Source organism: Balearica regulorum, chromosome 10 (genome assembly GCF_011004875.1).
Source record: "Balearica regulorum gibbericeps isolate bBalReg1 chromosome 10, bBalReg1.pri, whole genome shotgun sequence".
NCBI classification, from domain to species: domain Eukaryota; kingdom Metazoa; phylum Chordata; class Aves; order Gruiformes; family Gruidae; genus Balearica; species Balearica regulorum.
In genome coordinates, this window is record NC_046193.1 from 2,057,616 (window position 1) to 2,085,399 (window position 27,784).

Sequence of the window (27,784 nt, forward strand, 5' to 3'; positions counted from 1 at the left end):
GCTCCTGGGCACACGCGTCCGTGTGCGTGACCCTGACTCGCCCTGCGGCGGGACCGGAGGACGGGCACTGGCACTGCTGAAGCAAAACGCCCTCCTCCGAGGTGCGGGCTGTCCCCGGGGCGCTGTCAGGGCGTCCTACCGCCCGCGGGCGGGCAGCGGCAGCCGCGGCCCTCGTCCCCTCACACCCCGGCAGCCCGGGGGGGGGGGGGGGGGGAGGAGGTGCGCGGGCGTCACGTGCTCACGTGCCCTGGCGCTCGCGCTGCCGTCAGCGCGGCGGGCGGGCAAGATGGCGGCCACGAGAGGGCTGTTGCTGCGCGCCCTGCGCGCCGCTCGCCCGGGCCCCGTCGCCTTCCCCGCCGTCCGCCGCTTGCGCACCGCCGCGCCGCGCCCCGCTTTCGCCAAGGAGCTCTTCCTGGGGACGCTGCGCAAGGTGAGGGTCCCGCCCCGCCGCTCTGGCGGGGGCCCACCGGGGTCATCAGCCCGTCCCGCGCTGATGTGGCCGGCGGCGCCTCAGGGGCGGGCGCGGGCCGCGGCCGTGGGGGCACCCGGGGAGGGTCCTGGGGGCAGCGACGGGGCCGCTCCTCCCGCCGCGCCGTCCCACGGCGGTGGCGGAGCGCTGGGGAGGGCAGGGCCCCGCACCCGCTGCCCTTACCGGCCGTCGCGGGCGGAGTGCAGCCCGCCGAGCGCGGCCCTCACCGCCGCTGCAGCCGGGCCCGTGTCCGCGTACCTCAGGCGGGGCCGGTCGGGTCCCTCGACCCGTTCGCACCTGCAGGCAGCGTGCACGGGGTAGTCCTGAGCGCTGCGGAGCTGCCGGGCTGCTGCACACCGCCGTCACCTGCGCGCCCAGGCGGTTCCCTGCGGAACCCCGAGTGCCTGTTCCCGTTGGGCGCTGGGCATTGAACAGCTGCATTCCGCGGCACTCGGGGCGGTTAGCCTCTGCTTGCTCCGGGGAACGAGGCTGTAGGGAAGCTTTGGCTTGCAGTTTTTTATAGGAAAGACTGAAGTTCATGTAGTTTCTTGAGATGCTACTGGACAGCAAAGTTACAAATTTGAGATAACGGTGCTGTATTAAAACAGTACCTGTTAATCCAAGGTTTGGAGCACGTATTTATTATTATTTAAATACATTGAAAAAAGGAATAACTCAAATCCACTGAATGAGTTGAACAAAAAGTCTCCCAAACCAGACCTTCTCAAGTAAAGTGTTACGACAGTTAGCAGTCGGACTCTGTCACATTAAACCCCTGTTCATGCATGCCTTTTTTCTTCTTTTTTTTTTCCCTCCTCTAATTTCAATACAACAGATTTCTGAAAAAGTATAGCATTTACTAGATCCTGAATTTTTGGAGCTGATGTGATTCTTTAGACTGTCATGATCAGTTTTGGGCAGAGGTAGACTCTTCTAGTTAATAGGGGACAGATGATAAAAAATAGAACTCTGCTTCTCATGTAGCGTTTCATTTCTTGTGTTTAGTTGATTGGATTTTTTTATTTATTCAAGCCTGTCAGATCACACTGCTTCCAATTTATGACCAAAATACCAGGGTGATGATAAGGAGCAGTATGGCACTCGCTAACCTTTGTACTCATCACATTAAACAGGTGGAATGTGCTGTGTGTTCCAAGGGACAGCGTTTACAGACTGAGCTTTGAAAACATAACATTAAATTGATTCTGATACAAATTAACTCCTTTTTTTTTTTTAATCCCAAAATGGGATAACATTGACAAAATTTGTGGTTGATGAAGGATTTTTGCATCCTCGTAGTTCTTAAAATCTCTCTATTTCTCCCTAATGATTCTGGTTTTCCGGTAATAGCCTTCTGATTTGGTTTTGGTATGTAGCAAAGTTGAGTCCTGTGGATAAAGCTGTTTCTGTTTCTGAATGTTTTCCACAATTCCTAATGTTCACAGTTTTTTAAAGTCTAGTATTTGAAAGGCATAGGGAATTTTTATTTCAATTGCATGATTCATGCTTTTAAAAAATACAGTAAAAATTTGCCTCTTATTTTAGGAAGAAGTTTTTCCTTATCCAGAAATTAGCAATGAAGAACTAGCAGAGATCAACCAGTTTGTAGGACCTGTAGAAAAATTCTTCAGTGAAGAAGGTATAGTTATTAGTTTCTTATTCATGCAAGTGATTTTGTGATTACAGTGATTTAACTATAGCAGTTGAGTAAGTTTATTATACTTTAAATATTTAGGTTATCTTAGGCATTTATTGCCAGTCATATAATGCTGCTGATTCTATAGGCGTGTTCATTTATGGCTTTTTTTGTATGGCCTCTTTGGATGCCAATGAGAAGAAATAAAACTTCAAAACAGAAAAAATAAATTCTTCTATTACTGGTGCAATAGATAAGCCAATTTTAGAACAATTGCAGAAAATTGTTTTTTCCAGACAGCAATTTCTGAGACAGTTAATCAGTATCGTCTCAGATTTCCCACTGACAAAGATAGCAGGTCTAGATTGCCAAACACCGCGGGAGTTTGAAGAAGCCTGTGTTTGTCACAGATAACGATTTGTGAGATCCAGGTAATTTTAACAATAAAATTGTAATGTTGCTTACTAACAGTAAATTAAGAATTTACGCAGATTACAGTTTTTAATTCTTTGTTGGGGAACATCATTTATTCGGTAAAAAACTTCATATATAAGGGAGGAGTAAAAACGTCAAATTATAGAATGTGAAGTAAAGGTGGAAATTGCTCGTCTTTGAGTTCACAGCTATTCTTGTTTGGTTATTCAGGGTAATTGACAGGTGTGGTAAAAATAGGTTAGGAGAGCAGCCTTTAAACAGTTAGAAACTTGATGTGATTGGCACTGGGTGAAGAAATTCAAGTCGGCAGAGTCACTATGAAGCATAACAGTGTCCAGACACCACCGATACATCTGTATGGGCATAATGGAGGAAGAGGTAAAAAAAAACACCTTTCTCTCCCCAGAACAGCTGGTGGCATGACACAAATATGTATCTCACGCTATGTAGCTAAAAAATCAGTGTGGGGAATGAAACGTCTTTTTTAAATGAGTTTGCTTTCTGAATAACTTCTCTCAGGAGAGCATCAGAATGTTTCATTGCCTCCCCCTGTTGTATTTCTCATAAAAGTTACAGCGTCGTTTAAGTTTCTTTAGGAAAGCACCATTGTTATTGCAGAGTTACTTCTTTTTGTGTACTTTTTGGAAAGATGGCTTGTGTTCCTTTTGCTGCAGCTTACAGCCTTCCTGAGCTGCTTAATACGATTCTTGGTTATTTTCACTGTCACAGTACAGAACAGCTCTTGTAATCCCCCAAGAATGTGAATAACTCATTTTTGTAATTAACTTGTTTACGTACCTTTTTTTTTTTTAATCATGACCTAGGCATAGTCCAGATAGAAAATCCTGGAAATACTTTGCTTATCCAGTCGTGGAATCTGGTAACATGCACAAGCACAATCTGTACACATAGAAATGTTTAAGAAAATGAAATAAAAATAAGATTTTTTTTTTCCCCACTTCCAAGTCCTTTTCCTGGATCTGTCGTGACTTTACAGCTATAATCAGTGTTCTTGGGCGCTTCCAGCTGGTTCTGTATTTTGACTTTGATGGTGTAGTAAAGTGGGCTACCTAAGTGGAGTGGTGTTCTCAGGAAACAGAACTGAGACCTCCCGCTGCAATGTTCGGGACTTGTCTGTGTGACCATCAGCGAAAGGCTAGAAAAGCATGGGTTTTCACCTGGCAGGGAGGAGGATGGGTTGGGTGGCAGGCTGTGGCAAGCACTATGTCTTGTCTTAAGATGCTTCAGAAGACTAGAGGAAAATTACAGCAGGGAGCGTGTGATGCTCCAGCAGCCCCTTTTTCTGTAAGTTACTTCAGTTCTTCGTGTCTGGGCTTTCAGACTTGTAGGTTAGAGATCACACTGCTGCTAACTCCTAGCACGCAGTGACCTCGGCTCTGGTTTGAGAACACTGCAGTCTTAGAGACTTTTTCTACACCAAGAAACACAGTTTTAAATTGTAAAACCTTCTGTGTTTGTAGTGGACTCTAAGAAGATAGATCAAGATGCAAAAATCCCACCTGAAACTTTAAAAGGACTGAAGGACTTGGGTCTCTTTGGCATGCAGATTCCAGAGGAATATGGTGAGTAAATGATCACGTAAGAATAACCCAGTAGTCTAATGCATATTTGGGTCTTGCAAAATGTGTCTGTGCTCTTCCATGTGTAGCCATTTGACTCGGATGGCTAATTGGGAGCTGAGGCTTCCTCCCCAGTTAATAAAGAGATGCAGGCACCAAGAATGTCCGTTAGCTACGTAGGGAGCTCTGCATGCTCTTACTGGGCGCCTGACTAATTTTAGGTTGTGTAAATTCCTCTTGGCACAGTATTTTCTTTTTTGTTCTTTTTTTGGATGCGGCGGAGTAGCTTGGCGTTCTGCGGGGCTTGCAGTTCTTGTGGATGGTTCCTAAAACGATACTGGGTCCAAACTGCAGTGTCTCATGGCGCTGATCTGTCAAAGCTGTCACCTGGTATTGGCAGAAGGGAATGTGTGTGACCCCACAGAAGTGTAAAAGTGAGAGTATAGCTTTGGTATGAAATCTTTCCTATTCAATACTGAACAAAAGGTTTATGTCTTAAAGGACGTTACAGCGCCAGTTGAGATCAGAGACATTTGTTCTTCAGTGGATTAACCTTTAAACTTGCAAAGGAATTTTCAAGAAAATGGTAGTCTTGTTCTTACGCATGAAATAAAAATTGGGATTGAAACTAATATTTTACATGAAATTTGTGAAGAAATGAGATCCTTGCATCATCTATTGTCTGTTATAAGAGAAGATGACTTTAAAGAGAACAATTCAGAGGAGGACAAAACTCTGTTTGACCATCTGCAGAAGGTATTTCAGTGGGGAAGATACCCGATTTTTTTAAGAGAATAGTGTGAAATGAAACAATATTTTTTATTTCAGTTATTATAATAATACTATATAAAGCTGGAGGCATACCTCAGTATTTACTTGGTGTTAAAGTAATAACCTATTTTTCGTAGCATTTTTTGTTACACGTTTTGTTTATTGTATTAGGGCATGTAACTGGTGTTGCTGTGCTGCACTGATTTCAATTCTTTAAATAAAGTGTTTCTGTACAAATTCATTGAAGTATGTTGGTCAACTTGCAGGTACTGTAACATGATGTGATCTCTGTTGATTAATTGTTAATTAATGCTTTTGAAATGCATTAGAAATGGTATTAAATATTTTTCATGGGTATTCAGAACTAGGCAGGGATGTGAGAGTAAGACAGAAAGGAGGTTTACAACCTCTTTCAAGTTTTTCCTCTTCGGGATAGTGTCTGAGGAGGAGGAAGATCTGGGCAGAGCACCTTAACCGAGATGGGGAAGGAGAGGTATTTAGGAGTTAAGAAATCATTGGGAGGAGGCAGGAGGTTAGTGTGTATTAAAAGCAGGTGTTGGAAGCAGAGAACAAAGGACTGAACTCAGAGCAGAGCATTAGGAAGTATCATGACCTTGGAAGTGTAACTTACTATTGATTAACTAGAAATGTTTCCTACTCTGTTTATTTTTTAAAGAGTCTGAAAGGCGATGTATTTGACTTAGAAATCATATTTTAATAAAATGTTATTGTTGGTTTGATCTTGTATACTACTCTCTCAGCTTCCAGTTTGTGAAAGGTTGCAATCCATTCGGCATACTTGTCCTTTTGTCTTGTAAATATGTATGCTGGATAAGAAACAGAAGATGGAAAGCAGTCACTTCATTATAAGCAAGCTACTTTTTTCTGCACCATAATTAATATGCTTCTAGCGAGGTTAGTTCTCATTTTCTGTAGTTTAAACCTGCTGTATTTTTGTTGGTGGTGCTTGTCGTATTTTAAACCTCTTCACACATGTTCAGTGCTTTGTGCATTACATGGTATTTGTCATAATGGTTTGTAATAGCGGCATGTTTGCCAGAAGCATTAAAACACAGAACATTATTGGGAAAAATGGAGCTCATGGAAATCATGGAATAATGGCACTCTCTAACACGGGCATCACTGGAATTACTGTGCACATCGTCAGCAGTCTCCACATTGAATCCTGAGCCCAGCACCCTTCAGAAAGGGGCAAAGACGTAAAGCGTGTGTATAGACAGGAGGAGAGCGAGGCTTAATTCATGTAAGCATGCTCTGAAGGAAAAGGGTGTAAGAGGCAGCGAGGTGAATTGATGGTATTGGGAGACTTGTTCTTGTATTTATTTGGTATACGTAAAATAATAGGAGTAGACATCTGCTGAAATAAGGTATTCACTATCCTGACTACACCACTGTCCCAAGTAGAAAATTATTAACCTGGACAAAAGATTATCTTGATCAGATAAAGTTGTTTATTCAGCAGTGACATATAAAATACTCTCAAATTAGGGGGAGCAGGACTTCTAGTCCTGATGACATAAAATTCTTGAACATTAGACTCATACAGATGCAGCTTTGATTTAACCTGCTTCTGTTCTTTCTAAGCACCTTACAAATAGTCCCTGTATTTGCATCAGCAGATCACAAAATTCCTCCCAAAAGCATGTGCTAGTATCAAGTTTGTTTTTTGATATAGTCACGTTTTTTTATTAAAGACATTTTTGAAGCATTGTCTTTTATCCTTCTTTAGTACCTGTTTGGAAGCCTGCGTGGGACCTGTTTTGTGTCAGTTTTGTTGCCCAGGTCACTTTCTGGCAGTTTGCAGTGGAGCTGGGGGCGACCTGGCTGTGTGTGGGTACTGGCCCTGTCCTGCACTGCTCCCTCTGCCGCCTGCTCTGCAGCTGCTCAGCTGTAAAGCCAGATGGGGGTTAATTGTCTGGCTTTGTGGTGTAGTGTGGAAATGTCACAAAAAAAATTAATTTTATCCCATAAGCACAGAAATTCAGACTAGAGCAGGTTTTATACTGAATCTTAACCATTGTCACGTTGGATTCACATGGGTTATGCTGTATTTGCTATGTGTGCGTGTGTGCTTCAACACAAACACATCTGCTTTCTGAACAGAACAAAATTCAGCACAACACATGCTTATTAAAAAGTTACTGTTTTCACAATACGTCCCTCTGGCACAAGGTGGTACTTGTTTGTGGACATTTTATGTCCAGGCCGTGCTGAGACACTCCAGTTAATAGTCTTATATTCTTGATGTTTCTGTACTTGAAAGGGTTTTTTAGGGGGAAAGGCAAGCTAAATTGTAAGGCGTCTGCTGAGAATAAAACGTAGTATTTGTTCCAGGTGGTCTTGGTCTGTCAAATACCATGTACGCGCGTTTGGGAGAAATTACTTCTTTGGATGGATCTATCGCAGTTACTTTGGCAGCTCATCAAGCTATTGGACTGAAGGTAATACTCTTCTTTTACTTCAAGCACTGCACAACTTGCATAGAGAAGTTTGTTCAAGTGTTGAGTGTGGGTGTAACAAATAAGAATTACTGGTGAAGCATAAATCAGGTGGAACACGGTGATATCAGGTTGATCGTTGGTGTTCCCAGCACCCTCTGCCAGTGACTCAGTGTAAGGCTTCCATGCAGCATAAAGACTGAATATGAAGTACACAGGAAAATTATTAGTCCAGGAAACATGGAGATAATAATTCTTTGAAAAAATATCTTAAATGATCCCAAGTTTTTTAAATTGGGCAAACTTTTATTGATAAAAGTAGCTAGAATAAATATTGAAATAAATAAAATATCAGAGAGGCTAAAATTATAGGGAGGTGGGACAGCCATGCAGAAAATTGAGAAGGGTGCAACTTTTTCTAGCTGATTGAGGCTGTGTGTTGGGGGAGCTTAGAGAAGAAAACTTAACAAGACCAGCATGCTATAGCAAGCATGTGAATTTTAAACTCGTTTTCTGCATAGTGTAGCCTTTGTTATCTGCCTTTTGGTGGTGGATGGATGGTAGTAGTCTGAAGCCTGAGATAGCAGTAAGTTCATTATAACAAGAAAAAGTCTTCATGGAATTGAGCACACAGTGCTAATTAAAAATAGGTATTTATTCCTCACTTAAAATTTTGCCATCTGTAGAACAGGACCAGTGAGCTGAGCTTGTTTGTAAAGCAGTCTGATGAGAAGTGTGGTAAGGCGCAACTACTGTTACTCTCCTGCTCTGGGCAGTTTGGGTCAGCTTCAATCCTAATTCTGTTGAGTAACTGTATCTTATCTATTTAACCATTGATTATTTAGCTTTATCATGTATTTTTGCATTTTGTTTGTCCTTCGTTAGAAACCAGCTGTACAAAAACCAAATACAACAGAGAGAATTAAAATAAGTGCACTCACAATACATTGTTGAATGCCTATGTAATGAAATCACTTGGAACCTAAGTAAATCACGTGTTGTGTTCTCTGATGAGGAGCTTTGAAAACTGCTGCTTTGGAGGTTATTAAAATAAAATTACAGGGATAGTAATGAAGGTATAACAAATTATAAAGGAAGGATTATCTCAGTGCTTTTCAGAGCAACAGTTAAGTCTTCACTTACAGCGTAACTGCAGTGAAACCTACCCTAGAAGGCAGGCTTAACAATAAGCCATTTCCTGTGGGCATTTGAGCAACTGTGTGATGATAATTTTGATGTATTTTAACATCTGATAAATAATAATGTCCACTGTTTATTAAACTGTCTCTTTTTACACCATAAAATTTGCAAATTAAGCTTCCTGAACTTGGCGAAGCTTGTCAGCTTCGTTTCTTTTTACACAGGCTGATGCTGTAAAGTTTTCTACTACTTCTTTAGGGAATCCTCATTGCTGGCACGGACGAACAGAAAGCCAAGTACCTGCCTAGACTGGCATCTGGGGAGCACATCGCAGCTTTTTGTCTCACTGAGCCTGGAAGGTACTGGTTTTGTAATCATAAAAGCTTCAGCAAGCACCAAAGCTTCATTACAGTGATTATTTGATTAATATATTTAATCTTTATTATTTGGTGCCTGTGGCTTCAGTATATAGGTCAATTTTTATTTTTATTTTTTTTTAAAAAGCTACACTTGAAATCGTGTAATTATTCAGTGCGCTCCTTATGGCAGTTTCCATGAAATCACTAACCGTTGTTGTTCCCATCCCAGGAATCCATCCACTTAATTTCTGGCATTACTGAATATGCAGTGAAAGGATACTTGGTGCTATGTTAGAAATAACGTGCTGTGACCGTTCTAGGATGCTTCAAAGCCTGTATTGAAGGAGCTACCCAATAGGAAGAAATGTTGGTCTTTCCATAGAGTTTAGAGGATGTGCTTTTTGTTACATGATGTAGTAAGGAGGTCGTTCAAGAGAAGGTGTGAACTAATCACAGAACATAAGCTTTTGATTGTTTTGTTGTAATTCACCTGCTGATTGTGCTCCTGTAGAAAGTATTTGCTGTGCCCCAGTGCTCACTGATAGAGACCGTCAGGTGTTTATTGTTCATTTCTGTTGAGCCTTTTTTCACTGAGGATATAAAAGCAGAGTGTGAATTTTTGTGGAACAACTTAGACATTCTAAACTCAATTGTGTTTTCAGATGACGGTTCCATTGTATGTTCATATAGCTCAACGCGTAGCTCAAAAAGATAGCATACGTGGCATTCTGAACGCTCTGCTCAGGTTGTAAGATTGATAACAGACATGTTAATCAGCAGAAAAGTCACCTCAGGTAACAAGTAGATGTCTGTAGAGCTGTTGAATCTAGAAAGTTTCCTCATTAGTTAAAAACTAAAATTTATATACTACTATTTAATGCAACTGTAAACATTCCTTTTTAAAGGACGGGAAGAGGGAGAAGATGTAGGTTTGTTTTTTAAAGCATGTTTATTTCTTTAAGTATTAATAACTTGTTTGGCTTTTAGTGGAAGTGATGCTGCATCCATCCAGACAAGAGCAACCCTGAGTGAAGATGGGAAATACTTCTTACTAAACGGCTCCAAGGTATCCACGCACAGACTGGAAGTATGACGGGGTTTTGTTACAAGTTTATAGAAAGCATCTTTGTCTTCTGCAGCTTTGCAGTCAGTCAGTTTTGCTAAGTAAGAGGCTAGCTTGGCAGCTGCATTTTGAGGTTTCCAGGCTAGTGAAGAATGAGCATGTCAAAAAGACAACCCGTGTTGGTTTAGGGCCAAAAGGCACACCGTTCAGGGAACAGCCTTCACTGAATGCTTGGTAAGAGAGAGATGACAAGCCACTCCTTAAGTTCCTTCTCTCTATCGCCAGCTCATGGTGTTCAGCTTCAGGGAGGGTTGGTTGGTTAGTTAGTTGGCCCCTCTGTGACAGCATAGGCAAAAAGAAACCTAAAACCATGTTTTCCCCTCTCCTCATTCTGCATGCCAGATTTTGTTGGTATTTTTGAAAGAAAACTGGACACTGAATTTGAAATACGGCTGCTTGGGACATTCCTGCTCAATACAATCTTGACGAAATGTGGCGAGGTACTGGATTCAGCAATACTGGATGCATTGCAGACTTGATCTGTAGCCGTTGATACATTTGTCTGTGATGTGAAGAGACCCAGCCTCTGGGAGTGACCTGATGCAGAGAATTGCTCATCAGAGTGGAAATCATTTTGTACAAAGTGGTTCTACAGTCTGTATTACCCTTGTATCTCTCACCTGCCATAAGTAGCAGGATATACAATCTTTTGTATATCCTGGATTTTAATTTAAGTCAAATCTTTATTACAACCTGGTTTTGTAGTTGCTCTAAACTTACCGTTCTGTGGTTGACTTTCCTTGGAAATACGCTCACAAGAGGCAAAACTAGTAACAGAACACTCACTAGAATTTAAGGGAGGAAGTAGGAATTTTTCACCGCTCTGTTCTTTGCTAGTCTGTTATGAAACACTGAAGAAGAGTGCTCACAAAATCAGAACAAATGTGTTTCTTATTCATCTTTACTCTCTCAAAACAGGTTTGGATATCAAACGGTGGCCTTGCTAGTATTTTCACAGTATTTGCTAGGACAGAGGTTGTTGATAAAGATGGACAACTAAAAGACAAAATCACTGCTTTCATCGTAGAGCGGGATTTTGGTGGAGTCACCCATGGGAAGCCTGAGGATAAGTTGGGCATTCGAGGATCCAATAGTAAGAATCACTTAAAATTGTTCATAGAAATTGGTTTAATATTTTAATGTTTTGTTTAGATCATCTGAGTTCAGAGGCAAATCAATATCTCTTTCATATAACAGTGTAAGTTTCATGTGTCTTTACCTAACCTTTCCTATGAGTCCCACCTAATGCAGGGTCTGAAATAAGAAATCCGTATTGTATAATTCTTTTCTGCACATGTGAAGCTTCCCTAACTGTGCAGTGAAAGAAATTATTCTGAAGATTCAGTAACCAAGTAGCTTTAATCTAGACGTAAATTTTCTTAGGCTCCTTGTGCATGCTGATCATTATAGTTTTTCACCATCTATCGTTTGGACTTGACTGCTCTATCAGTTCCTTAAAATAGAGACAAAACTATAGTTCTGTGTGTACACAATGTAATTAATTATATTTTCCATATTTTACATCAGTAATCGATGCCAGCTACAGTCTTTGCCAAATTCTAACTTGTTTGGCAAAGCGTATGTAATTTGGTCATAAACAGTGCATTAGGAAAGCTTTACTTGTTTTTACAAAAAGAGTAAATTATTTTCTTGAATGTCTTTTAAATACTTCTACATCATAATTCAACTGCTGTTAACTCTGTGTTTCAGCCTGTGAAGTACATTTTGAAAACACAAAAGTGCCCATAGAGAATGTAATTGGAGAAGTAGGAGGGGGATTTAAGGTAAGTGGTGAAAAATAACTAGTGATGATTTTTTAAAAGCCTGAAGGAGACCTCCCCCCCGCCCCTTCTGTGTGTGTATTCTCCGTAGTTACATAGAGCTGGTTGCACCATTTGTTTGGCTTTTCATTGTTTTTCATGGCATACTCTTCAGAAGAGGGAGCAGCTTTTTCAACAGAACTTCTCAATTGAATCAGGGAAGTGACTTCTGATTTCTACAGCCAGAATTATGGACTACGTAGAAAGGGAGAGAAAGACGTGAGTGTAACAGGAAATGGTTTGGGGAAGGTCCAGATCCTGTCCAAGTTCCCGCGGTTGTCAGATCGTTTTCCAGGGTTAGACTCTTGCACCAGACAATAATGGGAGGAGTAATGAAAGGCTGCTTCTGGCATTGGCACCTCTTCGTTGCGTCAGAGGAGCGTGACAGCAGCGAAGGGAATGCTGGGCACCCTTCTGTTGTAGCCTTTCTCTGAGACTCTGAGGTGTGGATTTGCAAAACTCTTCTCAGTGGTCCTTCTGTTTTCTTACTCCTTCTGTAGCAGGCAAGTTCAGACCTAAATGTTAAATGAAATACTTTAATGTTGTAACCATGTTAAAAGAAGATTTTTATGGTTTCTTCTTCAGATAATTATCACAAACTAAAATGTAGGAACAATGACTTCTTGCTAAATTTCCCAGTAGTCTTTGAACTGTCACCCACGTTTCTCTTGTTAAGAAACAATAATACTAGATTTCACAATCTATTTTTGCGCATTATTGATCAGTATTTCCTTCCCACACCTTTCGTTCTTGTTTCCTTTCCTTATATGTTGCTGAAAGGCATCCGAAGCAGGAAAGCATCCATCCCAGGTCAGCTGCAGGGAAGACTTCTATATTTGGCTGTTGTGCACTCACATTAAACAATACTCTGTTTTTCTTCTTCATCTGATAAACTTCAGCAGAGCTGTCTAGTGTGAATGTTGTTTGTCTAGTTGCTGGTAAATAGATTTTTATCTGCATTTTACCTCCATCTGGTTTGAATAGAGGATTACTTCAGGCCACTGAATCATCAGTATCTGAAAACTCTTTCAAATATGAAATTGGATGTAGTAGGTCACCTTAAAAGCCCAGTTTTGGAGCATTATTGCTGGGATGCTGAATGCTGCGTTGAGCAGTACGGGGCAGGTGTCGCAGGACAGGCAGCGTGTTCCAGCGCGGAGTGAAATCCAGGAGAGCACTAAAACGTGGAGCGAGGCAGCAGTAACCGTTGTGGCCTAAGGAGAAGTTTTGCGGCAACAACATTGCCTAAAACCTGTTGCTTTTCTTCACAGGTTGCCATGAATATCCTAAACAGTGGAAGATTTAGCATGGGCAGTGCATCCGCTGGAATGATTAAAAAATTGATAGGTAGGTGAATTCGGTGTTCTGGAGTGCTGGATGCCATGCAGAAACCTGATCTGCATAAGGTATATCATGCAGTTAAGTCAGGATGGTAACACGAGTCTTGATCATAACGACATCCCTCCATTGTCAGTCATGACATGCTTTGAGTTCTTTAAAACACTAAAATATTTTTATTTTAAATTTTCATTAAAAGTCCATTTACAGTGCTTTAACACTGAAGTTTTTTCAGTTCATATAGTGGAAAGTTATTGCCTCTGTTGAATTTTTCTGAGGTAAAAATGTTTGTACTAAGAGAATGGCCTTTAAACTATGGCTTTTAGAAGGTATTATCTCCCATAAAACCTCCCACTTGAATAACTGGCTCAAAGCTTATACAGGGCGATTAGTAATACAATTGGTTTCTACCAGTAGTTACTCAAAATAGTAACAGAAATCCCTCTAAAGTAATGCATTAGCACTAACTAAAACGTGCCTTCCCTAAGAGCACAGGTTCACACCTCAGATTCTTGTTTAAAAGCCGTTGGCCCGCTGTTCCCAACCGTGATCAACGCCGTTATTGTGAGGGTGGTGTTCCCCAGCAGCAAGGGGGTCACCGCGTGTAGGTTGAAGTGTCACAGTCCGTCAACAGAAGGACGCTATCGGCAGGAATGGTCTGGCACAGTTCTGCTGGTTTGAGATGTTTGTTTTCTTCTTTTTTTTTTTTAAAGAAATGACAGCGGAGTATGCTTGTACCAGGAAACAGTTCAATAAGAAACTGAGCGAATTTGGATTAATTCAGGTAATAAAACAACCTAAATCTACTTTGTATTGCCTAAGTGCAAGGACACAGATTATGTTGGGGTTCTTTTGGCTGTACTGGTTTAAAGAACTTGCTAGAGGTATTAAAGTTGTGTAAACTTAGTGCAGACTTCCATACGCTCATCTTTTAAATGTCTAGAATGATCAATGTAATGATACTTTTTTTTTAGATTTTTCATGATTGTTTTGCAGTAGTGCTTTTTATTAGTTAGTACTTGATAATATGTTAAACGTATGAAAACTGCAGTTGTGCTCTTAAGTTTCAGGCTTGACTGTGGGATGTTGCATCTGAATTACTGTATGATTCCTCGCATTACTGTTTGACAGGAGAAGTTTTGTGTTATGGCTGTGAAAGCATATGTAATGGAGAGTATGGCTTACCTCACTGCAGGAATGATGGACAGGCCAGGGTTTCCAGACTGCTCCGTGGAGGCAGCCATGGTCAAGGTAATTAATTTTATTGAAAGCCTTGCCTACAGCTTTGAGCTAATACAGAGTAACACCTCTCCTGTGTTTCAGTCTGCATTCCAGGTATTACATTAGACCTATGATACAAACCCCTCAGCTACATGAAAAAAATAGACGTTACTGTTTTCTCTGTATCCTACGTACTATTGATTACCTCAGATTTTGTCACCATACAAAATAAAACTGCACACAAGGGGTTTGGGATGTCATGGTCCTCTTGAACTCTGTTTTTATGTGGCCTCACACAAGAGTAGAAGACACTCAGTTGTATTTCCAGGTGCAGCCTGGCTGAGGTGCTTCTGTCCTGGCTTAAACTCAGAATTGGTTGCAAAATACATACTGAGCAGGAGTCGGGCCCCCTCTACCGCAGCGTCGCTGTTTACGGCATTGCTGCTGCGCAGGCTGGGTGCTGCGGGCTGGCTGGCAGCCTTGAGGAGAACTCACAGGTTTCCAGCCCCCGCTGGCAGTCCCGTACGGTGTGGTCAGTTCAAAAGAGCGCGCGTTCCGGTGGCTCTGGACAGCCGTGAAGGGCTCCAGCCAACTGGCTACAGCTGTTCTCGCACTGGGGGCTGCTGCTTTCCCAGGAGCATTGCCTTGGAGAGATGGGTTTGTGGATTTAAGTTTGACCAAATTCTCCACCCGGAGGCGTAAGGGCACTATTTCAGGTAAGCTTTTAGCAGGGCGGTTCTATCAGCAGTACAAAATACTGCAGCGCTGTCACGTAGCTGTAACAACAGAGCAATGTATCCTGTAGTTACTGTCTAGCACAGTGATTAAAATACTGCGCACCGGCAGGTGTTCAGTTCTGAAGGAGCATGGACTTGCGTGAGTGAAGCACTGCAAATTCTTGGAGGCCTTGGCTATATGAAAGATTACCCCTATGAACGCTACCTCAGAGACACCAGGATACTTCTGATTTTTGAGGCAAGTATCAATATATGGGTGTTGTGGTTTTACCCCAGCCGGCAGCTGAGCCCCACGCAGCCGCTCACTCACTCCCCCCCGACGGGATGGGGGAGGGAATTGGAAAAGTTAAAGTGGGAAAACTCATGGGTTGAGATAAAGACAGTTTAATAGGGAAAGCAAAAGCCGCGCGCACAAGCAAAGCAAACCAAGGAATTCATTCCCCACTTGCCATGGGCAGGCAGGTGTTCAGCCATCTCCAGGAAAGCAGGGCTCTGTCACGCGGAACGGTGACTTGGGAAGACAAACGCCATCGCTCCGAACACCGCCGCCCGCCCCCCCCCTTCCCCCAAGCTCCTTATAGACTGAGCATGACGTCATATGGAATATCCCTTTGGTCAGTTTGGGTCACCTGCCCTGTCTGTCTCCTCCCAACTTCTTGTGCGCCCCCAGCCGTCCCGCTGGCAGGGCAGTGCAAGAAGCAGAAAAGGCCTTGGCCCCGTGTAAACACTGCTCGACAGTAAGTCCATAGAACAAAACCATCTCTATATTATCAACGCTGTTCCCAGCACAAATCCAAAACATATCCCCACACTAGCTGCTATGAAGAAAATCAACCCTCTCAGCTGAAACCAGGACAACGGGTTTTACTCTAAGTGGAAATTCAGAGTTTGTAAACCTGAGCTGAAACGCGAGTACTCGGTTCTCGGGCCTTCATTCGGTTAGTTGTAAAGTCTAATAGAGCAAGACTGCCGGCCTAAGCCTGTTTCCTTTGGAGATACGGATAGTACTTTTCTGTAATAAAATAAGATATGGTGACTTTTATAGCCACTGGCACAAGCTTTGCCTCTGAAAAGAACAAACTGGTCATATATAGACATGGTAGTATGTATATAGGGGTTTTTTTTTATATATATATACACACGCTGGTAGCGTACGTATGGATTCTTAAATATTTAGAAACTTTCTGGCTGTTTCTAACAAAACATGTAGCTATTTCAAATACAGTCATGAGAAAAAAACCAGTCCCGGTTGAGGGCTTGGGTTTGTTGTTGTTTTGAACAGACTGAAGGATTCTAAATGAGTGTTAAAAGCCTGAAAGTGTGTTAGGTGACAAAAGTAACTCATCAGGTTCTGCTCAGTAACGAGTTGTAATTGCGTTTGCTGATGCACCGTGAGCTCAGAGTGCTGTCTCTGCCTGAGCCAGAGCCTTTTGAGAATGAGGTGGTCCATCTCGCTTTGTATCAAGTGTTCTGTGAAACCTTTGTGCTGCTTTTATTCTCATGTATCTGTACTAATGTAAGTGACAGGATTTGGTAAGGGGTATGGGCAAAATTTTAATTTTTCAACAGATTAATAGGATTTTCTAATTTTTTTGTGAGTAAGCTGCTCTGTTGGTGCCTAGACTGAGTAACCTTTCTTCCTGTGTGCTTCTCAAAATGAAGCAGGGAAACTCACAAAAGATCAATTCAGAAGTTTAACTACCTTACTGATGCGCATTTATTTAAAAAAAAAACCAAACTGTGAAATTTATTCCGTTTCCAAGCCGGATTATCAGTGACCATTCATCTGTACATCTGAGCCAGACTTCCAGACTTTATTTTTCTTGAAGGACCATTTAGAAATGACCAGTTACCTCCTGGTGTCAGGACAGCAAAGGTATCGACTGCAAATTAATGCAAGCAAGAGTTCTCAAGCTGCAGTTCAGTGCCTAGCAGTCGCCTAGCTGCTCTTGCACACACGTGTGTGTTTACCTCATGTAAGCAGGAAGAATCAATGCCAGTGTTGATTAAAGAGCAAAGCCAGCCAAGCTACAAGGTCGTCCTTCTGCATCCTCTGGGTGTGATGTTTATAACTGACAGACATTCTGCATAGTGAAATCAAAACCAGACACAAGGAGCGCTTCCTGGAGCGGTGGAAGCAGAGAAGACTTTTCACCTTGGACAGGTTACAGGAAGTTTTATTTAAAAAAATTCCACCACTGGAATTCCTGTAATTCAGGTCATTTTTGTCACTGATCCCAGCAGTTCATATATGTAAAGTTACTGTTCTGCCCAGACAAGGAGGTTGTGCTTACCTCGTTGTTCACCTGAGCCTGTTTGCAAGGGACCGAGGCAGAGCAGACCCGTGCAGTTTGCTGCAGCCGAGGGCAGGAGACTTGTGCGGGGGCTGGTTCTGTTGTCCAGCACCGATGGCAGGCGGGCTGTGCTGCCTGCGCCCCCCCGAAACCCAGGCGAATGGGTTTTCACTCGGCCTGTCACTGATCTAATACTCGGGGTGCTTTCCTTCGGTGAGCAGCGCCTGTGTTGTGATCGTTATTCTTCAGCCATCCGTATTAAAGCGGTCAGTCACAGAACGGATCCCAGACACCAAATTGTACGGTATCACCCTAATTTCTAGGTTTGCATTTGTGTTCCAAACAGGCAGTTTCACAGCTATGTCAGTGTTCCTGTCCTGGAACAATGCAGAACTGACTTTGTACCCAAACTGCTTTCAGTCTGGCTTCTTTTTCATTGTGATACGTATGTACATTTAATAACGAGAGGCTCAGCTTCTTCACAGCTAAATGAAATCAGAATTTGTAACTGAGATAAAGCAAACGATAGCACATGCTTAGGGATGGATGGATAAAGAGTAATCTTTTAATACTAGAACAACAGAAGGGGAAGCCTGGTAAAACAGACCTGCTTGGAAAAACTTTCATTAATATTGTAAACTTTATAGTTTACTAAAATTATACCAAAACATTATACTTAAAATAGTAGAGGCTTTAGTCTTTGTTGCTTGCTTCTGTTACTGCCTCAGGCAGACTCACCTGGGATGCAGTTTCTGGCGTAAGAGTGTCCCCCCCAGTGACGATCACCTTTGTCTAACATCCAGCTCGCAAGGGAATTCTATCTTACGAGCCCAAATGCATTTTAGAACATTGCAAGGAAAAGCACAGCACAAGTTATTTAGACATTAAAAGCAGGTTTAGGGGGAAAAAAATGTATACAAAATCTTAGCACAGCATAGCTAGATTTTTCTAAATTCATAAAATACATTGTACTTGATACTGACTTCACTTTATATTGTGGTTTGTTTTTTTTTTACAGGGAACAAATGAAATTCTGCGAATGTATATTGCTTTGACGGGTATGCAATATGCAGGCAAAATCTTAACTGACAAAATTAAGTATGTTCTTATTTATTGCTAATAGTTTTTAATAAATAGAATCTGATAACTGTTTAAGTATAGATAAGAGGGAAACCTGTAGGAAAAAAAAAACCCTGCAGTATTTTTCAATGTATTATCTGTCTAAACGGTAGTTCAGTGTTACAGGTGCGTTTTGGGTGGGGTTTTTTTTTGGGGGGGGGGTTCCCCTTTCTAATTGGATGTTTTATGTATTTGGGAATCTTGGCCTTACTGTATTTTATAGTTCCAGCTTGTGTAAAATTCTTACAGGACCAGTAATTGAAATCTTTCAACTTAAGATTTCATAACAATTTTTTATGGGTAAAAGACAGCTGTATTGTACACACTGAGGCCATACGCTGGTCTCTGCATAGTGAGTATTTTTGAGAGGACCGGACTAGGCACCATGTTGTATACTTTTAAGGGCGTGTAATTGCTCTCCAGACTTCATAGTAAAATGGCTCAAAAGCCTTGCTACAGACAGTGCGTGTTTTGGTAAAGCGTTTAGCATTTCCGCTGCTTACCTGCCCCTCCTGAAACTTCCTGTGCAAACCAGGACGTACCTTTAACAGCTGTTTTTATGTACCCTCTTAGAGAAATCAAGAAAGGAAACGTAGGAGTGGCGCTGGGCGAGGCTCTAAGCAAATTACGGGACATGATGGGCAGAAAAGTGGATTATGGGCTAGTTGGTGATCGCGGAGTGGTGCATCCCAGCCTGCAGGTAAGGGGGAGGAACAGGGCTCTTTCTTGGGGCAGAGCTGGTCTGTCGGACGCGATTCCTTTCCCTGCTCATCACAACTTTCTGATTAGACAAAACAAAGCGTGTGCTCAGGACCAGCGAGAGCTACAACTTCCAGCAGCTGTTTTGCCATCTCAGGGGTGGGGACTCACCTGTAGCTATTATATGGGCACATAGCAAGGGACAACGACAACCGCTCTAAGGCTGTATTTATACCAAATCCAGGTTTATAACCATTTTAGTAATTTATATAAATTGAGCCTTCACAGTGTTAAAAGTCCCTGTTTGTAATGGGCTGTTGCTGCCCTTCATAATAAGCTCAGTTACAAAACACAGTATATTTTCCCAATTAATTGTAACAGTTTTTAGGTAAGAATTTCTGTGACCTCTATATATACCCCCCCCATAATCACTTAGTAAACATTTTTTTATGACCAAAGGTGACTATTCTGTTAATAGGAAAAAAAAAAAATTTAAAAAAAAAGTGTTTTTTCCTATGATGTTTTGTTAGTGATTTGAAACCTCTGTAACAAAATGCTTTTTCCTGCTCTGCTGGTACACCTCTGCCCCAGGTCAGGTAGCTCAGGCACACAGGTAAGAGGATGTGCTAGGGCTGGCTAGTGCTGCGCCGCTCACGTACGGCAGCGGCACCCATGGCACCTCCCTGGGGTAACTACGCTGTGCCACCAGCGTGCGAGGCTGGGGCCCTGCTGCAGTGCTGAGCTAGCGGACGTGCTAGAGTCACGTTGCCTCTAAACAGCTTCAAAGCCCCTTACAGGCGTATTACACAAAGTGGCACTATGAATTACCATGTTTATGACTTAATAAAAGCCAAATATGATACTGGCAATTTTCTTCCTACTTATACCAGAATTGGAGACTATTGGTGATGTCACACAGTAGTACCAGAGAATCCTGATTTTTTTTTTTTTTTTAAATTTTTTTTTTCCCTCAGGATTTTTCATAACCTGCAGCACTTAGAATAATTAGGTTTGCTGTGCAGAGGCAAATGTTGCATAAGAATTTTTCAAACTATTTATGCTCATGCAAATAAGACTGTCATGAACCATTACCAAAAGTAAAATTTAGAACATTTTAATGCATTATTTTATAGAAAAAAGAATAGTGCCTGTCTGGCTTTCAGCTGCAAACTGACTGAATGTTAAAGAAAACAGTGCTAGCCAAGTGAAAATCCTGTGTTAGTGAGGCTTCAGGGTACCAGGGCTGCAGCTAAACAGGGATTGCTTTCCTTCAGAAAAGAATCAACATTTTGTAATCCACGCCTTGCAGGTAAATAAGGAAATGGTCTCCCCCTTTTTAGCTGGGAAGAAAAGGATGTAAAATGGTGAAAGATCACCTTAGAAGGGAATTCTGTCCGTGACTAGACGTTGATGACTGCATTTAGCAGAAAATTGAACTGCCATTTTTGTAGCGGGACCCTTTGTTCTTGTGGCGGGGTGCGCCTCTTGGGCTTACAGCGTTGCTGTCGTCAGTAGACTTGGCTGTTGGTTGTTCCACTGGGTGGGTGGTTGTGGTTCCTTCATTGGCTCACTCCAAATCAGTTCCAGACAAGTGTTCTGCTACACTTCAGTCTTGGCTAATTAAGAAAGGAAAACTAGTTTTGTGCTGTAGTGGAGAAATCTTAATTTGTGTCTTGGCTGCTAAATTCCACACACCACCACACCACACCCCCCCCCCCCGAAATCCTGACCTGCAGCTGCTTTCTGGTGCAGAAGGCCATGTCACCTAGGGCAAGAGCTGGGGGTTTCTTCCCTCAGAAAACTACTCAAGGTGTTGTATTTTCTGTTTTATTTCACAGGAAAGTGGCAAGAAACTTGAAGAAAATATTTATTATTTTGGAACTACAGTGAGAGGCCTGCTAACTAGGTTTGGCAAGGTAACTATTACTTTTGCTGTTTGCTTCAGTTACTGAACAGTTTATCCTCAACCAAACTGGCCTCGCTAGAAGCTCAAGTGGACGCTGTATGGTATGAGCCAGGCCTTCCTTCACACAGGAGGAGATACACTGAAATTCTGTATTGATGTAATGGACAACTTACTTACAGTTTAAAAAAAAAAAAAAAAAAAACAAAAGCCCACACACCACACCAAAAAAACCCCCACAATCTCAGTGATGAGTTGTTTTCCTCTACCGCTGTAAGCACAAAGCCCGCCTGCTCCAGGCTCTAGTTGAAGCACGTGCTGTGAGCAGTCTTCCCAAACAAAGAGCTGGACCAGCAGGTTTCAAATTTATGTTATTCATAGTGCCCAGCAAACAAAGCTATCATTACGCCATACACAGTGGTGTAGTTAAAAACAGGAGAGCCTGACCTTCGAATACCCTGGGGTTTCAGTTTTGTGACACGTAAGCTGATGTGGGCCGAGTGTGTGTGTCAGACCAGGCCCTGCCACGTGCCACCTTACTGAGCACGTTTTTTTTCCAACAGGCTCCATGTATCTGGTACTTAATTGTCAGTGATTTTTGGCATCTACCAATGTAGTTTCAAGACACAGCGATTTTACTGTTGGCTGCAGCCAGAAAGACCGTTAAAAGGTGGAACATCATAGTTAATCTAAACCTTAATAGTTTAAACATAGTTCATCCAAAAGCATTAAAAGGTAGAGCATAGTTAATCCAAAACTTCCTGACTTAGGGTGGAAAGGCTATATAACAACTAACTTACTTACCTGTCTATGCTACGTAAATATGAAAATTATAAATTGGTTAAACTTTTAAATAATTGATGACCTTCTAATAATACTTTTTATTCTTGTAGACAATAGTGGATGAGCAGTTGGTTCTGAAGAGAGTGGCAGACATCATCATTAATTTATACGCCATGACAGCAGCTATTTCCAGAGCCAGCCGGTCTATCAGTATTGGTCTAAGAAACCACGACCATGAAGTGAGTGTCCTTTAGTACCAGCCATACCCAACCAATGCCTGCGCTCCCTGGAGCATGTAGCGTAACAACGGGTATTTATTCCCGTTCTGCCTCGCTCCCTGTTGTGGAATAAAGAGGCACTGTCCAGCCTCAGACTTTCCCTGGAGCGTGACAGCCCACGTACGCTTTACAGGGCTCTAACCAGCTGCTGCCTGGACCAGCTGGCGCTGCACGCTCACGGCTCAGACTTTGCAAAACTGCAATGACAAACAGCTTTCATTACGCTTCAGAGTACGCTCTGCGTTTGTTAAGGATTTGTATCTACCACAGCAAACTCTCCCATAAAACTGACAGCGCACCAGAATGTTTCGAAACTGCTTGGTGTGAGAGCGTGGTAACCGCGCTGATTGCCTCAGAGGTGCTCCGAACATAGGAGTTGCATGCTATCGAAGTATTTAAAATATTTTAACATGTACATACATACACATTTATGAATGAAATACAGCTTTGCATGTTCTCCTAAACCTGCTGATACCATGCAGTTCTTCCTAAACTCTTTCCATAAAATCATGACTAAGTAGTAATATATACCAACAACAATATTTTATCAATAAATTTATTGACAGTACAGTGAGCATTTGACACACAGGTGATTGTATAGCAGTTCATTTAAAGTTTCATGGAACAGTTACACTACAGGACAAGTAAATTTGCTGTAACTGTTAGACAAATCCAAATGGATTAACCTTTGTCTTCACTGGCCTTGAGACTTCAGATTCTGTGTGTGCATTTATTACCCAAATAACGTGTCTGGATTTATTACCCAAAATGTCTTCTAGTCAGCACTGAGTGCAGGGCTCATCCCAACTCTGACACGCAGTAGCTGTGGGGAAAAAATAGCAACCAAGCTTGCACCGTACCCGATTAGCTTGCAGGGCTCCATTATCAAGAGACAAAAATAGAGGCTTAGGAATTTAAATGACTGTATTTTTACTACATTGTTTTGTTTATGAAATTAATTTACTAGTTTTTAACTGCCTTTTTTACTGTTTTCTTAGGTGCTTCTTACAAATATCTTCTGCACAGAAGCATATTTCAAGAATAATTACGCCATGGCTCAATTACAAAAATGTGAGTTCTGTAAGATAAAGCAATTTTTGTACTCTCATGGCTTTCACAGGCGCCAAACAAACGTAGGTGGTTTTGATGTGACCAACAGAATAGTTTTGCTCTGCTTTTAATTAGGATGACGAACAGAACTGGTACCGGTTGAATATAAAGAGTCTCTTCATTTAATAGGGAGAACAAACTGCAGTGATACCTTTATTTCCCCAGCTGTGGGGAGGAACATAAAAATTTATCAGTAGCAAATATTCTTGGAAAGAAAATAGTAGATAACTAAAAAGGTCAAATACCTAATTGTTAAGTATTAACTCAGTCTGCAATAATCAGTCTTTTTTTAGAAGGTAATGTTAAATTATTTCCTGTCATTGAAGTGTACATAACTTGCATTTGTTTTCTAAAAATCTTTACGGAAGACATTTAGAAAAGCCATTTACGGTACTTCTGTTAACTTTCCTTCTGTTTCTCCACAGACGCAGATGAAAATCTGGATGACTGTATTAAAAAAGCTGCAAAGCAAGTACTGGAGAAGAGAGCCTATATCTGTTCTCATCCGCTGGACAGGACCTTCTGATTCATCTCCTGACAGCAAAGACTGATGAATGTAAAACAGTGACTAATTTTCTGCAGTTCAAGTATTTGACACCTTAAAAATAACTATTATTTCATGAGTTTACCAAATGTAATTAGCTCAAACTGTGTAAAATAAAACTTCTAAATACAACCTCATATAAAGAGAATAAATAAAGACATTTACTTAGATCTCAGGTTCTCTTATTAAATGTATGTATGTGTTTCCCTTGGAGCTAAATACGGACAGTTGAGGGTCAGACGTGTTTTCACAGGGAAGGCATTGGGTGGGTTTGGTAAGTATCTTTAGCCTTAAGTCAGCTCTCGCTTACCTTTTGAGAAGCACTGAAAGACTTGCAGAATCACAAGTTTAGTTTGGACAGGACCTCCGGAGGTCATTGTGGCCACCCACTGCAGAGAGCAGCGCCAGCTGCCGTCATCACTGCCTTGTCCCCCTTGTTTTGAGTGTCCCTCAGGATGGGAGTCGCACTGTCTCTCTGAGCTCCCACTTGAATGTTTTTCCTTGTGTTTAATCAGAACTACTTGATGTTCTGTGCTTGGCCTTGGTCTTAAGCCTTACACTGGCCCCTTTGCTTTGTTTTGTTTTTTAAAAAACAATAAGGGGGTTTATTTAAATATAAGCTGACATCTGTGTTTAAAAAAAAAAAAAAAAAATCCTGACAAGACAATAGATTTTTCATGAGCATTATTCAGACTAGATGACTGTTTTCACATTTTTCCCCCTACCCTCCTGCCAAGGCCCAAACTTAATCTAGGTACCTCTCGGCTGTCCCTGCAAGGTCAGTTTTGTCCAGTGACGCATTTCACATCGCCTTTGGGAATTATTTGCTGGCCAGATTTCATTAGGAAGGCAATTATTTTGGGTCACAGGTGTGCATTACCAATTATCTGTTGTTCATCAAGTGCTTTCTGTTTACCAGGTTACCTGTATCCAGAATAAGTTTGCTCTGGCCTATCATTCTGGAGAGGATCTTCCTGTTGTGAGGATGGTGCTGCGTCCTCCTGCTCTTGCAGATTGTTCTCTCTTGTAAAACAACCAACTATTCATAGCAGAGTAACCTGGAATGAAAAAGGACTCTCAGATTAAACTGTATCTCTATCTACAATTTCCTAAACAGGGTTGCAATTTTTTTTTTTTTTTTTAATTAAAGATGTTTACTAAACCCCCCTGAATTTGTACAATAATTTACTGCACTAGCCAATGAGCTCAGCACTTCTTTTACCAATTGCTACAACTGTTACTTCATTCTTGTTGCTCAGCAACTCTTAGGAAAGTGTGATTTGAATAAGGAATTTTGATCATCAGGTGCTGTACCAGTTAAAGATTGGTGTGGGCTGTGGCAAAATTTGCTAACAGCTTAGTAGTTCTGAATCAGCTAACAGTGATTTTGTTAGCCAACACCCTGTTTTCTTAGCGATGCAGCTCCCCCTTGCCTTCGGGAGCTAGAGGCCAGCTGTGGAAAAAAAAGAAAAGACGAAGCTAGTGTTCAACCTAGTAAAACAGCAGGTTCAACAGAGGAGCTAATGAGGCATCATTTGACAAGTTGCCACTCAAAAGGCTGAAGTCTGGCTGACCTTGTTAAGCACAATTTATATCTAGGATGGGATTCTGAAAGATTACATTACTGCAAGAATTGAATAATGAAGAGAAGCAGTAGCTCAGACTACATCATGGCATGACAGCAAAATAAACTACCAATTAAACCACTTACTTAACATTCCTTCATAGGTACCTGAGGTAATAACTACAAGTTTCCTGTTAATACAAAAGTTGCTGTCTGATACAGTTTAATTAAAGTTCAAATAACATGAAAGGTCTTCAACTTTCAAGCAGCTAAATGGGAAAGGTAAACATTGCTCTTCAAGAACCTAGCCTGATGCGTCTTAGATTAGAAATGACGCAGGCACGCGGCTGGAGTGGCGGTGTCTGTGACAGCCTGTGGAAAGCTCAAGCTCAAACTATGGCAGTAACACGTAGTGACACCCTGGGCCAATGTTTACCAGCAGGAACCCTAATCCCTTAATTCTGGAGTCTGGACTTCAAAGGGAGACCTCCTGAGAATGCCAAGTTGTCCTAGATAATTGGTTTGTTTCTCTGGGATACACCCTAAAAATTTAATTTATAGACCTAGTAATTTATTATTATAATACTAGTAATTATTAGAATGTCTGTATACTGTAACTCTGACACGCACCATATAAAATGCTGTGGGCCCCTTGTACTGTTTCTACCAATTAGGTGTCTTACTTGAAGGCTGCACCTTGGAGTTTCCCCCCTTCTCACGCTCTCTGTTGTGCCAGGGGGTAACGTTCTTGTGCCACGTGAAGCTGTGCTGCTCCGCAGGCCCTGATACAAAGCTGCTCTTCTTCCCGGGCTCACAGGGCTGCTCGGCCAATGCCGACAGGGCTGGGACAGCCTGGAACAAGAAAAGAGCGTCTGGTCAGGTGCTCAGCCAGCTAGGCTTTAAAAAAAAAAAAGTGAGGCGTATCTGCCCTCACAGGACATTGCCTTTGAGCTCCAAGGTGAGGCAATTTCTTTATGCATCGATTCCCCAAAACATGGACAAGACTATGAAAGCTGCTGCCCCCTCACGCACTATTACATCAGTGAGCCCCAGCGTGTTTTCCTTAGAGGCAAACTGCAAGGCTGGAAATGTACCCAGCCAAAGCACGTAGTGCTCTAACTCCTAGGGGCTTACAAGCCTGTATTGGAGATGGTTTTGGGTTTTTTTCTTAAAGCCTTGATGTGCAACCTTTGTGCTTCACAAGCCTTTAAGATACACAAGCTGATAAATCACGAGCTGATTCCTAGTGTTAAGCAAAAAAACCAAAAAAAGCAAACAAATAAACAAAAACCCCCAGCACTGTCAGGTTAGTCAGTAAAGGTTCCGCTCCAGCTCGGAGGCAGCCACAGAAACGGCATACAGCCCTCAGGTGGTTTGTTTGCATACCACAGGAGTAGAAATATTTAGCAGAAAACATCCCAGTCATCAAATAGCTGGGTCAGACAAGAGCTGAGGAAACCTGCAGCACTCAGCAACCAGCCCTAAGCTGCTACAGCAAAGATGGCTATTTAAAAAAAAAAAATCAGGTGAAGGAGGAGGTGCTCATAGACAAATCAGTAGAAAACACAATAGCGTAAGAACGAGCAGATAATAGAAGGCAATGGCACTAAGCAAGCTTGTGGAGCTGAGATACTGTGTTCACCATTCTGAAAACACTCTTCCAGAAAAATAAGCAGAAAAATAAATGATGCTGTGGTAATGTAACGTAACTCTGCGCGTTAGGCTGTAATACATCCATCTTGTCTAGATTCTATGTTCCTTCAGCCAGGTATGTCATCCAGCAAGGACACTTGGCTTCTTTTTTCTGGCAGAGGAAAAACACTCTACTGGAAAAGGAGGCTAGTTTGGAAATTATGAAAAACAACAAGAAAAATACTTTTTTTTTTTTCAATCCTTCTTCCAAAGCAGTCCCTTAGAAGTTAATGCACATAGCCTCTCCTTTTTAAAGAGATGTCTTTGCAAAGGAGTAGCCAATTTTGTGAGGTAAGACAGAAATGTCTTCCTACGGGCTATAGTTGGAAACCTTGAAAAATGTGTTCAAGAAACTTGGGATATGAGAGGGTGTGGTGGGTTGACCCTGGCTGGGGGCCTGGTGCCCACCAGAGCTGCTCTATCACTCCCCTCGTTCACCAGACAGGGGAGAAAAGGTGTAATGAAATGCTTGTGGGTCGAGATAAGGACAGAGAGAGATCATTCCCTAATTATCATCATGAGCAAAACAGACTGAACTTAGAGAGGGAATTCATCTAATTTATTACTAAGCAAAAGAGAGTAGAGGAATGAGAAATAAAACCAAATCTTAAAACACCTCCCCCCACCCCTCCCATCTTCCAGGGCTCAACTTCACTCCTGGCTTCAACCTCCGCCCCCCCTCAGCGGCACAGGGGGACGGGGAATGGGGG

At 42.0% G+C, this 27,784-nt stretch overlaps 2 protein-coding genes across 6 annotated transcripts in view; one reads left to right on the plus strand and one right to left on the minus strand.

Annotated features, from left to right (window-relative positions):
* The first annotated feature begins 247 nt into the window (after nucleotides 1–247).
* Nucleotides 248–23,988, plus strand: ACAD9 (acyl-CoA dehydrogenase family member 9). 5 transcript variants are annotated; one of them, XM_075762705.1, is made up of 18 exons: nucleotides 248–430; nucleotides 2,015–2,108; nucleotides 4,022–4,123; nucleotides 7,247–7,353; nucleotides 8,749–8,849; nucleotides 9,837–9,915; nucleotides 10,891–11,065; nucleotides 11,683–11,756; nucleotides 13,064–13,139; nucleotides 13,844–13,914; nucleotides 14,262–14,381; nucleotides 15,198–15,326; nucleotides 18,401–18,480; nucleotides 19,075–19,201; nucleotides 21,039–21,116; nucleotides 21,997–22,125; nucleotides 23,163–23,235; nucleotides 23,700–23,988. In XM_075762705.1, the coding sequence occupies exons 1-18, from the start codon at nucleotides 287–289 to the stop codon at nucleotides 23,798–23,800; spliced, it is 1,860 nt and encodes a 619-aa protein (XP_075618820.1). In that variant the 5' UTR covers nucleotides 248–286; the 3' UTR covers nucleotides 23,801–23,988. The 5 variants fall into 5 exon arrangements, with proteins under 5 accessions (XP_075618820.1, XP_075618822.1, XP_075618824.1 ...); XM_075762707.1 differs by lacking the exon at nucleotides 15,198–15,326 and having other exon boundaries at nucleotides 249–430; XM_075762708.1 differs by lacking the exon at nucleotides 13,844–13,914 and having other exon boundaries at nucleotides 250–430; nucleotides 14,326–14,381.
* CFAP92 (cilia and flagella associated protein 92 (putative)) overlaps nucleotides 22,911–27,784 on the minus strand; it is a 48,151-nt gene continuing 43,277 nt past the window's right edge. Inside the window, exons 18-20 of the mRNA XM_075762591.1 lie at nucleotides 26,066–26,234; nucleotides 24,743–24,876; nucleotides 22,911–22,987 (exon numbers count right to left, since the gene is read on the minus strand). Coding sequence (XP_075618706.1) covers nucleotides 24,773–24,876; nucleotides 26,066–26,234 — 273 coding nt within the window. The 3' untranslated portion in view covers nucleotides 22,911–22,987; nucleotides 24,743–24,772. The remainder of the gene's footprint in view (nucleotides 22,988–24,742; nucleotides 24,877–26,065; nucleotides 26,235–27,784) is intronic.